The sequence below is a fragment of the Condylura cristata genome, unplaced genomic scaffold, assembly GCF_000260355.1.
Source record: "Condylura cristata isolate star-nosed mole 26May11 unplaced genomic scaffold, ConCri1.0 scaffold00013, whole genome shotgun sequence".
In the NCBI taxonomy this organism is placed as follows: Eukaryota; Metazoa; Chordata; class Mammalia; order Eulipotyphla; family Talpidae; genus Condylura; species Condylura cristata.
Window position 1 is genome coordinate 50,411,245 of NW_004567114.1, and position 16,782 is coordinate 50,428,026.

Consider the following 16,782-nt stretch of genomic DNA (forward strand, 5'->3'; position numbering starts at 1 on the left):
TGAGGGGAGCAGTGGGCGGGGTCAGGAGAGGTCTGTCACACCATGTGGTCACCTCTGGGGCAGGCAGGAATCGAACTCATGCGGAAGTGGCTTTAGCTTCTCAGTGCTGTGTTTTAGCCTGCTGCGCCACCAGGGAGGGCCACCATTTTAATTCTTAAACTGGTTATAAGCAGTTACATGGGTGTTCGTTTTGTAGATAATTACACCTGTACACTTATGTCTTCTGTGCTTTACTCTCTATACAGTATACTTCATAATGAATTAATCTCCACTGCACTCCTCCCAAAAGCCTTGGGTCACTGGTGAACTTATTTTTTGTTTAGAGATCATTCTATTGGAGTGCTGGGATTATCTAAATTCTGACACAATCTTCAGTTCTAACTTCCTAGGTTTTTTAAATTACTGGTATATAGGATGTGGCAGAGGCATGGTAACTATAAATATGCGATCATATCCACTAAACATCTAGCCACAACTCACCAACAAGCAACTGACCTTCTCTACTTGATCCACTATCCTTTAAACATGTATGGATCTTGTTTTAAATTATTCTCTTTCTGGATAAAGTTGAGCTTGATTTAGTTACTTGCTTTTTGGTATTCAGAACTTCTCAATGATCATCTTTTTGGCCTCATACCCCAAAGACAGTAAAAACGCAAATAAATATCTACAACTTAAAGTCATTATTCCTTCTTAGAGTGATGAATGATTACTGTGTGACCATAATACTTTAATTCATGATTTTAATTAACATGGGTAATTTGGTTCAGAAAATTTTAGTTCAGACACAGGAGCATGTGTTTATTTTTTAATTAAACTTTTAATTTCATTTTAAGATAGAGATTCATATGCAGTTGTAAGAAACAATACAGAGAGATTATGTTGTGTACATTTCTCAATTTCCCTGAAAGGTAACATCTTGTGAAACTCAATATAACATCACAATCAAGATATGGAAATCAATATAGCCATGATTCAGATCATTTCCATCCTTGTCACAGGGTACTTCCTGTACCCTTTTTTATTTTTAACTTTTTTTAAGATTTATTTATTTATGCATACAGAGCTAGGGTACAGGCCAGAGGTACAGAGGCAGCGAGAGGATTCACCAGGGACAGAGTGGGGAACAGAACAGGCTAACTGACAAAGTACACTGCTGAGGGGAGCAGCGGGTGCGCCAGGTGGGTCTCCTCCTAGACAGGGATAGAACTCATGCTGAAGTGGCTTTAGCTTCTCAGTGCTGTGTTTTAACCTGCTTTGCCACCAGGGAGGGCCCACTTTCTGTACCCTTTTTATAACCACATACAATTCCTTTCCTTACACCTTCCCCTCTGCCCTTGGAAACCACTAATCTGTTCTTCATTTCCAAAACATTTTATTTCAAGAATTTATATAAATGGTTGTATATGGTATATAACCTACTGAGATTGGCTTTAACATTCAATATAATTCTCTGGAATTCATCCAGGTTGTTGCATGTGTTCATAGTTTGTTCTTTTTTTAATCATTGAGTAGTATTCCATGGTATGGATATACCTCATTTTATTTAACCTTTTTTCCCATTAAAAAACATGTGGGTTGTTTTGGGGATTATACATAAAGCTTTTTATATGTTATTATGTGAGTAGAATTGTTTACAATTCTGTATGTTTACAATGCTATATAATTTACAGACTAGTTTTCTAGCTGCTTAACTACAAGACAAAGAACATTGAAGCATTTATCAAAGGTCATGGACCTGTCCTTATAAGTGAGGATTTAACTAATGACTGGTTCTTATCAGTGCTTTGTTTTACAAACATTTTGCTACTTGACTTTGGTAAGTCTTTGACTCCTTCTTTGAGTATTAATTAGACAAAAATACATGTTTTGAAAGTATATTCTTCGATGCATGAGCTCCATAAACTATTCCTAAAAAAAGGGGGGAGGGAAGGGAATCCATGCTTAGAAACACTGAATACTATGGATCTCTCTTTTGAAATAAACAAGTACCATTTTGTTGTACAAAAAGAAGGATCCGGGGCTCTCCCTGGTGGTGCAACGGGTTAAAGTACTGCATTATAAAGCTCCAGAAGCCAGTGCAGCATGAGTTTGGAGTTTGATCTCCCGTCAGGGAGCTGACCCAGATGGTATGGCAGACCTCTCCTGACTGCCCGCTGCTCCCCTCAGCAGTGTATTTCAGTACATCTGCTTGTTCTGCTCCCCACTCTGTCTCTGATGAATCCTCTCTCCCACCACATCTCTGGTCTTATCCCAGTTCTGTAAGCATAAATAAATATTAATTAAAAAAAAGAAGGATCCAGTATACAATGGCCCAGTTCAAATTCCAGTTCCTGTATTTGCTAACATAGCAAACTCCAACAAGGCACTTAACTATTCTACACCTGAGCTTCCTCATTTGGAAATTGGAGATAGCAGTACCACATCCATATTAATGGAATGTTAGCTATAAGGACATAAAATCAAATAAATGTCAATTGCAGTTATTATTACTATTACCATCACAATCAGAATCATCATGTAAAATACAATGATTTTTGTTAAATATACACATGTCCAAGCACTACCCTGGGAGATCTACATAGAGTGTGTTTTAGACAAAGAAGTAGAGATTTATATTAAATTGTAATCTAACTTATTATCAGGAAAATGCAAATCAAAACCACAAAGAGCTATCATCTCATACCTGGGAGATTACTATATCAAAAAAAAAAAAAAAAAGGAAACCATGTGTTGTTTTGGGTGCAGTAGCAAAAGGAACTCTCACTCACTATTGGGTATATAAATTGGTGCTGCCTCCATCGAAAAACAGTTTGGATACTTCTTTAAAAACTTAACATGGAAATACCATATAACCCAACAATACCTACTAGGTATTTATCTGAAGACTAAGAAAATACTAATTTGAGAAGATTTATGCACTGCTATGTTCACAGCAGCATTATTCACTGAGTAACGGAAAAAATCTAAATGCCCATCAGCGGAAGACTCCATTGAAAAGTTAAGGTACTAAATAAAGGAATACTACAGCTATTAAACAAGATGAAATCTTGCCTTTTGAAACAACCTGGATGGAAATTGAGGTGAGTAGCTAAGTGAAATAACTCAGAAGTGAAAACACAGTTATCAAATGTTTACTTTCATATGTAGACTACAATAATCAAATCAAAGGCACTAGCAAATCACAACAAAAAAAATCATGAGATTCTCTAAAGAACAATGATCTGCAGTGGGGGGAAGGGGAAGGAGGATGGATGGGTATCAAGCTGATAGTGGGAAGGACACTAGAACACTGGTGGCAGGTAAGGTGAGGCTTGTATGAACAAAGAGGTAAAGAAGTAAATGAAAATTTATAGTTTGACAAATCAGCTTTAAAACAAAACAAAACAAAACAAAACAGGATATGTCTAAGGCAGTACTTGAGGAAGGACTCAAACCCAGAACAAAATCCCTGATAGAAGTGTTTTTATACAAATTAGAAAATCCGTTAAATTACTAGCTCTGTAGTCCCGCAAAGAGTACTGTTATCTACTGAACTCAAGGTTGAGCTTAGAATATAAACACATGACTCCTTGGTAGCTCAGTAAAATTAAATGCAAATCTGGGTCACGTCATCTTTCAAAAAAAATCCTAAATGTAGCAATTTCTACTGATATATAAAAATCTCATCTGTATGTCATTGCTTAGCAAATCAAATCTGAAAATAAAACATTTCTTTATGAAAACAACTATGATTGCGATTATATTTGCAGGTTTCACCACAAGACTGCTTATTACCAAAGATCTTCTTGGTCTCAACCACCAGGCAAATTTCCAGAATACTGGGGGAGTCACTCTAGAGGTGGTGGCAATCTTCTTACCACCTCTGCAGCAATCTTTAGATAAGCTTTGGCCTGAAAAAGAACAGACTCATTTATTCTGTATTTCTTCACAGTAGACATCAAAAGACTCATGAACTGTTTGTTTGTCATAGCTCTCGACTGAATTTAATATTAAAAAGGCTGAGTAAGATGAGGAAATTCATTACCGAGAAGATACTGCTGTGTACACTGTGGGCAGGGAAGAGTAGAAAGGATTTTAGATTACTTGGAGAACTATTTAGAAAGTGACTTTTTGACAAATACTAAGGACCAGCATTTACTCTTTTCAAATTCTTATTCCCATGTTAGCAAACTAGCAACCCAGTCCAGTTGCAAAAAAATTATACCTTCTTCTTCTGACAAATTGATATCTGGAGTTAGATACTTCCAAAGTTTCTTTGGCATGAAGGCTGTTAGTCATTTTAAAGAAGACTATTATCAGCCCATGGTTTACCTTTGAGACGCATTTTCTTGATTCTCTCTGAGAATGGCATATTATAACAGCACCAAGACACACAGACACCTTCCCCTGGTGAATTTTGGGTAATATGGAAAGAACTCATGGAAATAGCTGTTACATCATCATTTCTGGGACCTCCCAGAGAAGAGGAACCCTAAATGATGTTTTCAAGCTACTGAGTGGGCCATAAACTAACCCAATGGCTGCAAAGTTGGTTCAGTTAGAACAATGATCAATGGTTTAAAGGGTTTTTTAAATCTATAAAAGTAACCATTAACTTAAACACTTATAAATTCAGTCACAATTAATTAAATGTATTAAATATGTTTACTTAAGCAGTAAGCACAAAATATAAGTAGTTTGAACTGTAATGCTTTATCTAAAAATGGTTTCACTGTCTTCTATAGTGTATAGAAACAATGATTTTTTTAAAAAAATGGAACAATATATACTTTCTAAAGAAATATTTCTCTTAAATCTAATGTCTTGATTTTTCTACCCATGCACTTTTTTTAAAAAAAAAAAAAGATTTATTTATTCATATGGAACTGGGGTATAGGCCAGAGATGCGGAGGGTGAGAGGATTCACCAGGAACAGAGTGGGGTGCAGAACAGGCAGATCAACGAAGTACACTGCTGAGGGGAGCAGCAGGCGGGTCAGGAGAGGTCTGCCTCGCCATGTGGATCACCTCCGGGACAGGCGGAATTCAAACTCATGCGGAAGTGGCTTTAGCTTCTTAGTGTTGTGCTTTAACCTGCTGAGCCACCAGGGAGGGCCCTACCCATGCACTTTTTAAAGCGATTTGTTTACTTATGCATAGGAGAACTGGGGTATAGGCCAGAGGTGGGGGGGCATGTGGATGAGAGGATTCACCAGAGAGAGAGTGGGGAGCAGAACAGACGGATCTAATGAAATACACTGCTAAGGGGAGCAGCAGTGAGACAAGAGAGGTCTGCTGTGCCATATGTGGTTTAGCTCCCTGGCAGGGAATTGAACTCAGGCCTCAGAGGTGATAGTGCTGACTTAACTCCTATACCACCAGGGAAGTTCTTATAAACACTTCTTAATCTCCTAGTATCTCTTCTTGGTATTTAAGCCTAATATTTTGTGATGAAAATCTAAAATTTAATAAGGGGAAAAACATCATTTTATAATCTTTAAGTTCTTGTGTTAAATTGGAGGTATAAACCTAATAGACTACTGAATGATTTGAAAATAATCAAAATACTGAATGATTTGAAAATAATCAAAATTGCTACATTTAACCTTTACTTTTTAATGGACTATCTCCAAATTTAAACTTTCAATATATCACACTCAAAGTAATGGTTAGATTGCCATTTGCTGAGAAACCACTAAAAATGTTTAATAATTGCAATTCATACAAAACTATTGAGACTGAATTTTTTCAGCCAATGAAGTATCATTACAACAAATACTTTTTGGGTTTTATTGTGTGACACGATCTTTAGAAAATGTGTGGGATATAATGATATAAAAGGTGGTAAAAAAAACACATTGGTGAAGAACTGAAATATTCCTTGCTTTTGAAGCATCTCAAAGAAAAATATTCTTAAATATCTAAACTCATAATTGAAATAAAATAGTAAATAAATTCTTTCTAAAAGATGTCTTTAAATGTTTTATTCTTAAAAGGTATTTAAAAGTGTGTACTGAAAAAAATCTAACTTCAGGGCTCTCCCTGGTAGCACAATGGGTTAAAGCACCACATTATGAAGCTCTCCAAAGCCAGTATAGTGGGTTCGATCCCCAGCCAAGGAGCTGACCCACATGATCCTAGTGGCAGATCTCTCCTGACCTGCCTGCTGCTACCCTCAGCGGTGTACTTTGCCATTCTGCCTGTTCTGCTTCCCACTCTGTCTATGGTGAATCCTCTCACCCACCACACCTCTGGTCTGTATCCCTGTTCTGTAAGCATAAATAAATAAATCTTTTTAAAAAGTCTAACTTCAATTTACTAACAACTTTCACTCACTGCATAAAGTACACACCTATGATAGTTGGAACTACCAGACTTTAATTATGAAAGTTATAAAAGATTATGGTTTTTGCTTATCTGAAAATTTTTAAGAGACTGAAAAGGAAATTTAGTATTTGTTACTTAACAGGCAGAGAAAAGTAAAACAATAATAAGTACCACAGTATATTTACTCAAAGATTATATTCTCAGCAACTCAAACACCTGTACCATAATCCCCAACCCTTGGGAAAAGGAAAGACCCTCTGGTCCCTGAAAGACAATTCAAAGTGAATTCCTTTACTTATTCAAAGTTCCTGACTGTCAATTTACTTTATTCACAGCTCATATAAGATTAGAATGAAAGGAGTAATAGTTATGAAGATGCAAAATAACAGGACTATAAAGTCATACATATTAGCTAAGAAAAGAAAAAACTATACAAGACCATTGGGCTGTTCGGCACTGCACACAAAAATCACATCAAAACTGATGTACTGGATGATGGCTCAGTTTCTGATTTAAGTAGCAAGTGCTACTTAAGAAAGAAGCAATATATATGATTGATTTTATTTCTAGCTTAAAAAGAGTACATTAAAAGATTTTATACTTAAAATCATAAAGCTTTAGCAATCTTGAAAATCTATCAACTATTCACGCAATGTTGTTAGCTCTTGAGACACTAATAGTTAGATGATGTTTCTTTATAGATGAACTTGATTAGTTGAAACTCCATAGTCAACACTGGTATCCCTGCCATATAAAATAGTGAAATGGTGAGTGATTTTTTAAAAAGATTTATTTATTCATACAGAACTGGGGTACAAGCCAGAGATGGAAGGGCCGTGAGAGGCTTCACCAGAGACAGAGAGGGGAGGAGGACAGGCAGACTGATGGAGCACACTGCTGAGGGGAGCAGCTGGCAGGTCTGCCGCACCATGTGGATCACCTCTGGGCCTAGGGATTGAACTTGCACTAAAGTCGCTGAGGCCAGCTTGCAGTGCTGTGTCCAAACCCATTGTACCACCAGGGAGGGCCAAAATGGTGAGTAACTTAATGATGTTTTAAATAAATTAACTAATCTTTGTAGATTGCAAATAGAAGGTTTAATGACCCAACTTTTTATATATCAAAAAAATATATCCTATAAAAATAAAAATAGATATTTTAAAAAGTAACTTACCTCTTCACTTTCAGGCTGTGAAAACACAATTGGCTGGCCTGTATCTGAAGCTTCCCTTATATTAAGGTGCAAAGGGATATCTCCTAAAAAAGCACATCAGATATCCATTAGTACCACAAAAGTTTAGCAAGGTGTTCGGAATTTCAGTATTTTAACTTCAGGAAAAAAAACAAAATCTAAATTAAATAGATTCCAATCAACTTGAGTTAAAGCTATGTACAAATTACTAAATCTTTGAATAAAGAATTTCAAGTGACTATTAGGAGCAAAATACTCCAGTTGAGGGTAGCATTATGATTGCATATGTGTACTTGAAAGTCATGTGGCAGTCATTAAGAGATAAGATTTCTGATTTATTCTTTTTGGGGATTGTCCAAGAAATGGCTTAGAATACATTTGTAAATTATTATTCCTTGTAATATAGGATAAAAACACATCATACCATACAATAAGAGGAAACTGAAGGAGAAAAAATGAGTAGCCAAAAAACTACCCAAAAGTACAACAAATAATCTTCCTGATGTTGTCTAATGAGTGAGCTCAGAGAACTGGTAAAAACTAGCCCAGACCAGTTATCTCAGCTATCTGCTTCTTTAACAGCTAGAATTATTCTTCTTTTGTTATATAGTAATGTACACAGTACATTATACATAATATGTATAATTTGTAAGCTTGATGAGATTTCAGTAAATATCTGAAAAGAGCTTTTCATATAGACACTTGAGATCAGGGAGGTCATATACTTTTCCTAAGACATATAAGTTACTATTAGGTAGTAGAATTTAGGAGGGAATGTTCTAATACATTGCCCAGTAGGATCCACCACACCATCATGAATAAAGACTTTTAAAAAGCTTAGATTTAAAATGCAGTAACTTGAGTCTTAAGAAATAGATGAACTGACTTGTAATGGCACTCAGCATTCTTAGAACCACTCTAGAACCATGCAAAAATTATGGAAACATGTCTAAATATGCATGTTTTATAAGTAAGTCACCATGCCAGCACCACTCCAGGCAATGTAAATAATGTATAAGAAGTGTATGTTATAAAACTACAAACCTATTATAACTAACACTATCAAGTACCTGTTTGGAAGAGCTATTCATACCTCTGTCAGCAAATTTTGAGATCTTAATCAACTCTTTAAATCTTTTCTAAATTTTCGAAAGCCAAATAAAAATGCATTAATATTTCAGTAGCCACTTAAAGATTCACTTTTCAGTAAATCTGATGTCTATTCTATAGATAAACTTAAGACTGCAAGGAACTGTCATGGGTCATGGGCAGACAAGGAACAGTATGTTATAGAAAATACTCAGATGATTATAAAGTTTTTTTCTCTTGGTTTATGAAATACCATTGAGTTTTAACTAAAGGAATCTTGAATGTTTGTATTTTTAATGCAATTATGGAAGGCACAGGAATAAAACTCTTTTGGGTAGCTACCTATTTGAGATTATTTGAAACCTTAACTACCATGTATAAACTGTCCCTGTAAGTAATATGGATAAAGTTCTGAAAGCCATTTCACAAGATAATTATTTAAAACACAGTCTAATGGATGAACATTAAATTTAGAGAAAGCCAGACTCAGTAAAGAACAAATACGGGTTCCTGGTGGGGAGGGGAGGATGGTAGTGTGAGGGGTGTCGTTCTACCAGCCCAGAGGCTGGTAGAGATGCTTCTTTGATTTCAGTTCCTCATTTCTACTACCATCCTCTGCATTATTAGAGTCTACTCCAGTTCATGAGAAGGACCACATGATTGCACTAAAAGGAAGAACTGTGTCCTGAATTGAAACTCTAAATTATTTTTCCCACAATACAGTTAGACACTGGAGTCTATATCATCACCCAGTTTTGTGATCAGTAATAAGTGTTTCTGATATAGGGTAATGGCACATTTGTGAGCTGTTGGGTAAATGTAACTGTCATATATGAGACTGTTTCTCTGGAAGTTATGCTTCAAATTCTAAAAACTGACTTACAAAATTGTCCCATCCATTTATAAATTAGGGAATTATAATAGTCACTATAATTCAATAATGCCATTATAATTACACATTTACTTTATTATGTAAGTGAATGTCAATCTGTTATGTTATTATGCAGATTTGGGAAATTGAACTTTCTAGGTTACTTAAATGAAAAACAGTTGCAGAATATAATTAGTGGCTATAATTACAGCAATGTATCAAAATATATCATTAGTATTCACCTGGTATTGTGGTGGCTGCACAGTGCAAATGCATATTAAGGAAAACACATTTAACTTCAACTTTTAGAAACTTAATTATAATAAAGAATGCTTTGAAATTCCTTGATCTCCAAGGGATCTTAATTGTTAACTACCTAAAACTGGTAATTCACTCTATTCCTCCCTTTCTTAGCATCTAACATCTGTCTTTGCCCAGAACAGAAGCTAATTCATAACTAGGATATCAAAACATGTTTTCTAAAAAGTCCATTAAACTGCTTGTGGATTTTTTTTTAAAGATCACATTTAATTTATAATTTGTGTTTTGCTCACTTAACACGATTTTAGTTCTCTTCATGAACACTAGTCTTTCAGTTCACTAATGTATACATATACAATGTAAAATTTAGGAGCTATAGTTTATATACATGGCAAACATACAGAAAGGCTACAAAAAAACATAAAATATTGCCCCTCAAGAGCAGTGAGCCGCTAAGTTCAGAACTAACTGGGAAGAGATTTTATACACACACTAAGAACTTACATTTCCATAGGTTGCTACAAAATACTGAACAGGTATTTTCCATTCATATGTATTTATACTGAGAAATTGTTGCTTCAACTGAGCAAATACATTGATGGCCATTATTTAAAACATGGGCTTCAAATTAAAGTACTCAGGCTGCAAAACTCTCTTTTAAAATTCAAGTTAGAGGCAGTTTTTATCTATAGCAGGAGTTATTATAATGGACAGAACAAACCTCATATTCAAAAAAGGCATCTACCAACACTTTTTTTCTAATAGGCCAAAGAAAGGACAGTACACAGGACTGTGCTATACTAACAGAAAGTCAGAAACAATTCTTCATGCCTTATCCTCACTGTCCCTTCTGCCATTTTCTCTACCAAAGAACAGCCGGTAATCTTACCTAGAACATCCAGACCAAGTGTCTGTGCTAATTTCCTTGTACCATCAGCACCAAAAATATGAGTTCTGTGTTTACATTTTGGACACTGGAAAACGCTCATATTTTGGATAAGGCCCAGAACCTAGAATAAGAAACATGCTTGAAATAAAAACATTAAACTACTTCATCTTTTATTTCAACAAGTTTTTAATGAATGCCTACTAGGGCTAGTGATATAATGATGACTAAATATCGTCTCTGCTCTCAAGGAACTCACAAATTAGTGGGAGAGAAGACACATGTAATTAACTTAATAAAATGGTACAAGCTATGGAGAGGTGAATGACAGGGATCAAATGGCAAGGTCTGGGAAGAAAAGAGGAACCTCTGTTTTTCAGGCTGAGGTTGAGAAAAGGGATTGAGTCCTAAATCATAAAGTCTAGATAAAAGAACTAGCATAAGCCAAATCAGCAAAATTAAGCGTGTGTGACATACTTGTGCGGCAAACTTGTGAGGGGCTAAGATAGAAGCTGGTTTGGTAAGGAAGGTCAAGGTCATCTGTAAGGTACTAAATCCCATCCATATATTTGAGATATTCTTCTTGAGAAAATAAAAAATACACAAAAGTTTTTTAAAAGTTGAAAGGATGATATTGAGGAGGTAGTGTTACACAATCAGACCTGTGTATAAAAATTTAGCTCTGATAGTAATAAGAAGAAAAAATAAGCAGGAAGAAACACAGGAAAATAGTTAAAAGGTTAACTGTGGACAAGGCTCATAATAACAGTTTACATGTATTGAATATTTACTGTATGCCAAACACTGGGATTCGGCTTTATTTACTCTTTATAAAAATTTTTCAAGATGGGTACTTACTATCCCAATGCTATAGCTGAGAAAACTGGCACAGCTAGCAAAAAACTGAAACCCATCATTCATCTGAATGTTTGAAACAAAAAAAAAAATTAAATCTTATAGAAGTATCCATCTCTTTCCCCAGCTTCTGGCACAAGATATAATTCACAAACATTTGTTAGGCAAATAGACGGAATCTGCCAATATAATCTTTGTTTATATTCCTTTTAATCCCATTTTCTTTTTGATGGAAATGGTGGTCCCCTTCTAGAATAAAAATAAGGAATACAATTATCAAAGTCTTAGAAATAAAAATATATGTATCATCTCATCAATTCTACCAATTAGATTAGCACTATAAGTGAAAACACTATTAAAACATTTGTATTAGATGAAAAATAGTACTGACAGTCCACAATAAAACATAAACAAAGTGATCTCTGAGATCTCTGCCATCTTCTCTCACTTGAAAACCACTTTCAGTATATTTACAATGCCAGAGACATTAACTGTTTTGTATTCATCTAGTTTTAGAATTAATGTATCACTGCTTTGTCATTTTGTTACACACAGTTGTTTTGGTTTAGTTATAATATATGCTGTGCCATTTTGACTGATTTTGTTTGTTTGGTTTAAAAAATTTTGACACTCAAAGTACTTGCAGTGATAGTCATTTATAAAATACCAGTATTTGCCCGGTTTCATTTCAACTATGTTATATACCTGGACATTTCTGATGTTTATCGAAGGTCTTTTCTGGGGGAAGGAAATAAAAGTAAGAAATAAATGTATGACATTTATGAGTTATAATGGTTCTGAAGAAACTTCTGAAAACTTAGTTGACAAAATTTTGAGTCAAGTGAAAGAGTGACTTGAAATCTTTGAATACCTTGGCTCTCAATATTATCACTTTTTATTGAATTTCTTATTAAAATAAGTAGTTTCTAAGATTTTTTTTTAACCTAATGGTATTACATCATTTTCGGTGTGGGTAGATGGGTCACTTATATGTTCCTATATATCTAACATGTATTTTTGTCTAATCTTTATTATCATAGTAGTTTCATGCTACATGTGTAGCATAACCAACCTATTGCCTCTGAGAAGCATGTACGGTAATGTATTTATAGCCATTATAGAGTTTATAATGTATTTTTCTCTTATTTTACATATATGGTATATAACATTCAAAAAGAATTTTTTCCATGATTGATAAAAGGATACAAAATGCAAATTTCACAATTTTGATAAATGAATATAGGCAATTTTTTTGTAGTACTTTATTATACTGGTATCATGGCTTTCTGGCCTTTCGTTAACTAATAAATTTTAATACTTTAGTCACTTCTGAGTTTTTGTTGTTTGGTTTTTTCCTAATGCATACAGGAACTGGGGTATAAGCCAAAGCTGTGGGGGAGGGATCAGAGGAGTTAACCAGAGACAGAGTGGGAACAGAACAGGCAGACTGACTAAAATACTGCTGAGGGGAGCGGTGGGTGAGACAGGAGAGGTCTGCTGCACTATGTGGTCAATTCCCTGGTCAAGGATCGAACTTATGTTGCAGTGGCTGCTGATAGCTTCATCATGCTGAGACTTAACCCCTTGTGCCACCAGGGAGACCCTTGTTGGGTTTTTATAGAGCTTGTGTTTTAATTTTTGGTTCTTTGGTGTTTCTATTAGACATAATGTTATTTTAATAAGTGTTATAATACTAATCTGAAAAATGCAGATGATCAAAGTTGTTTTCTTTGTGAAAAGAAAGAGAAAAAAGACTAAAAGTCCTCACAACACATGTAAATGAAGACAAATAGTAAGGTACATAAATTTTGTAGCTAAGCATTTTCCAAGTATCTAACATATATACCCTTTTGCTGATGTGAAATATCACATAAAATAAATCATGCTGTGTTTTGGTAATTCTGTACCATCTCTAGAAAACTAGAAGGAAAGAGATTTTAATATGACAGAGCTTATTTGTTTATTCACTACATCTCTATAATATACTCATTGCTTAGGCAGTTTTACTGCCATTTATGTTAAATGTGATACAGCCCTTGACTGTAAGCTTTTCAAGTTAAAAATAAAAACATCACTCAAAAAATGGGAAAAAGAAAAACACTGAAAAATACATGGAGATATAGGTGAGGGTATATTCCAATGTAGGAAGAATGGGAAAAGCATTAATACTCTAGAATCTCTTACATACCCTAAGACATAGAGGCATTAAGCAGTGTGTATTTGCAGTTTGTGTGATACACTTCTTATCACATTGTTGTTTATGGACTGTATAAATGTCTTGGACATGTTCTCTATATAGACTAAATAACTGTCACAGATCTCCAACTCCCACTAAACTCAATATTCAGTGAGCTTCAATTATATGCCAGTAAGTAGGCTAAGCACAGAAACAGTATACAGTAAGCAAAACAGACTCAATTCTTGCTGCCTTGGGGCAATGTTCTGTTCTCTAACTAGCAAAGTAAATAGAACAAGTAACAGTACAAAAATCAAATTACACTGGAACAGTTTTTCTGGAAGCAAAGCACAGAGTCTGACAAGACTGTAGAATACAGATGATTCCCCTACTTAAACTAAAAGTTAAAGAATAGCCAGTAAAAATAAGGAGGAAAAAAACATTTAAGACAGAAGTGGAAAGTCTATTTTCTTTTAGGAACTGTAAGGCCATTATGATTGAGGTGTGCATGTGTGACATGAGACAAGGCTGGATTTACAAAGCAGGTTTATAGGCAAGTTTAGGGATTCGGGTTAGGTGAGTGAAAAGAGAAGACCAGGGATTGAAGCCAGAAAGAACACTTTACCAAAAAGTTGAGGTAGACTCATCTTTTAGGATTATAGGATTTAAAAACAATACAGAATGGGAAAACGTACTAGGACTTGTGTTTGTATGTTTGTATTTTTAGGCAAATATAAACCCAAGGCCATGTTCTCTGAAATCAGTTATAGAGAGGTGTTAGATTTTAGTGCTGTCCAATATTTCCAATTCTCCTCCTAGGAACGAGGTTAGGAATTCTCTGCAGTTAGGTAAGGGCACATAACTTGTTTTGGACAAAAAAAAGTGAGAAGTGATATGTGTCATATCTTTTTTGTGTGTATACCATAATTTAATAAAACATTTGCTTTTAAAAAGATGGTGATGGGGAACATGACCAATAATGTAATGTGAACATATAACCCAAAGGGTGATAACTGACAGCTTGTAAACCTGTACACAAGAACAACCATCTATTTTAAGTAGAAAATACTGTACAAAAACAAAACAGAAGCAACAAAATTAAGACAAGGTTCTGGGGGGAAAATCCTTACTTTTTCTACTTGACTCCAAGGAAAAACCTAAAATTAAAACCAGAAAACCCCAGAAAAGCTCTGAAATAGCAGGGTCCAAGACCTGCAGTGTCTAAACAAGGTAGCCATTAGTCTCACACAGCTACTGAGTATTTGAAATGTTGCTAGTCTGAAATAAGATGTGCTCTAAGAGGAAAATACACACTGGACATCAAGGGCAGTGTGAGTAAAAGAATGTAAAATACTCATTTTTTTTAAAGTTTATAGTTATTCCATTTTAAGTTTTTTCATTGAAGTGTATCATGAACGCACACACAAAGGTATAGAAATCATAAAAGTACATGAATCATAACAGTATGACTGAATGACTGAATGAACATATCATAAAGTATACATGTTACCACAAAAAACATTCCCAAAGGTATAAGGTAACCTAATTTCTGACACCATAAGCCAATTTTGTCTCGTACTAAGCTAGATATAAATGGAATTACGCAATATAGCTAATTGTTTATAAGTACATATGTGTTTATCTATTTGTCATCTATCTGTAGTTTATTTTCATTGAATCCTAAGAATCATTACTCACTGCCTTGTTGGATCATTTGTATTGTTTCCAGGTTTGGTCTAATATAAATCAAGTTTCTATGGATATTTTTTTTTTTAAGATTTATTTATTTGTGCATACAGAACTGGGGTACAGGCCAGAGGCTCAGGGGCGGCGAGAGGCTTCACCAGAGACAGAGTGGGGAGCAGAACAGGCAGATCGACGAAGTACACTGCTGAGGGGAGCAGCAGGCGGGTCAGGAGAGGTCTGCCTCGCCATGTGGTCACCTCCGGGGCAGGCGGGAATCGAATTCATGCGGAAGCGGCTTTAGATTCTCAGTGCTGTGCTTTAACCCGCTGCGCCACCAGGGAGGGCCTCTATGGATATTTTTATAAAGGTCTTTTTTTGTTGAGTTTTAAGTTATATACATTTAACTTCGGTAAAAATTGCCAAAGTTGTCCTATAAAGTTCTACCATTTTATACTCCCACCAGGAACACATGAAAATTCTAGCTGTTCACAGTTTCTCTAACATTGGTAACAACATCTTCCCTTTTTTTCATTTTAAGTTGTGTGGATAATGATATCTCATTGTGCCAGCTTGTTTAACTGTTAATACTGGAAGCTGTACCTCCTGGACTCTTATCTATATGACTTCTGGTTAAAGTTCACCAAAATCAAAGTGGCATGAGATTTGGGAAGTGGAATCTTACTCATTATACTCTGAAGGTTTCCTTTGGCTAAAGGTGGTGAAAGAAAACAGCAAATTGATGCTACATTCCAGTTGGTCCTCATTCTTTCTGATGTCTACCTCTCCTCTGCACTGGTTTTAATTTGCAGTCTACAGTTATTAAAGAAGTTCAATATATTTTTCATGTTTATTGGTTATCTGTTTATCCTCCTCTGTAGTGTCTGTTCAGGTACTTGGCTATTTTTTTCCATTAAGTTTATTTCTCATTAAATTGTTAGACTTAAATTTTTAAATACAAATGCTTTGTCGGTTGATTATTAATTTTTATATTAATTCAGGTCTAATTATATTTTGCATGCACTGTGTTAAGTATATCATAAATTAACTTCACCCATACATTCTCTACTTTTAAAATAAGGCCACTAAAAATGTTAAAAACTACATTTATGGCTCATCTTGTATTTCCTTTGGACAATGCTGCTGTAGAAATTACTCTGGTGGTTCTCCTGATGCTGTTTTAAATTCATGCACAAAAAATTTACCAGAATGTATGATTTATTAATATTTAAAGAAAATTACCAGAAATCAGACATTTATCTTCAAGTCTATACAGGAAAAAACTTTCACATTTCTATGTAGGTGCCAATATATCAATATTATCTCTAAATGTAAATGGCTTAAACTCATCAGTCAAAAGACACAGAGTGCAGGATGGATTAAAAAACAGAAGCCATCATTCTGCTGTCTGCAGGAAACACATCTAACTATAAAAGATAAAAACAGACTGAAAATAAAAGG

At 34.9% G+C, this 16,782-nt stretch overlaps 1 protein-coding gene across 4 annotated transcripts in view; it reads right to left on the reverse strand.

Annotated features, from left to right (window-relative positions):
• Positions 1–3,384: 3,384 nt before the first annotated feature.
• The window catches only part of NUBPL (nucleotide binding protein-like), a 167,620-nt gene continuing 154,222 nt past the window's right edge, over positions 3,385–16,782 (reverse strand). For all 4 annotated transcript variants that reach the window (XM_012724416.1, XM_004682112.2, XM_012724417.1 and 1 more), the window contains 3 exons: positions 10,611–10,731; positions 7,483–7,565; positions 3,385–3,893 (listed from right to left, as the gene is read on the reverse strand). In XM_012724416.1, coding sequence (XP_012579870.1) covers positions 3,831–3,893; positions 7,483–7,565; positions 10,611–10,731 — 267 coding nt within the window. In that variant the 3' untranslated portion in view covers positions 3,385–3,830. The remainder of the gene's footprint in view (positions 3,894–7,482; positions 7,566–10,610; positions 10,732–16,782) is intronic.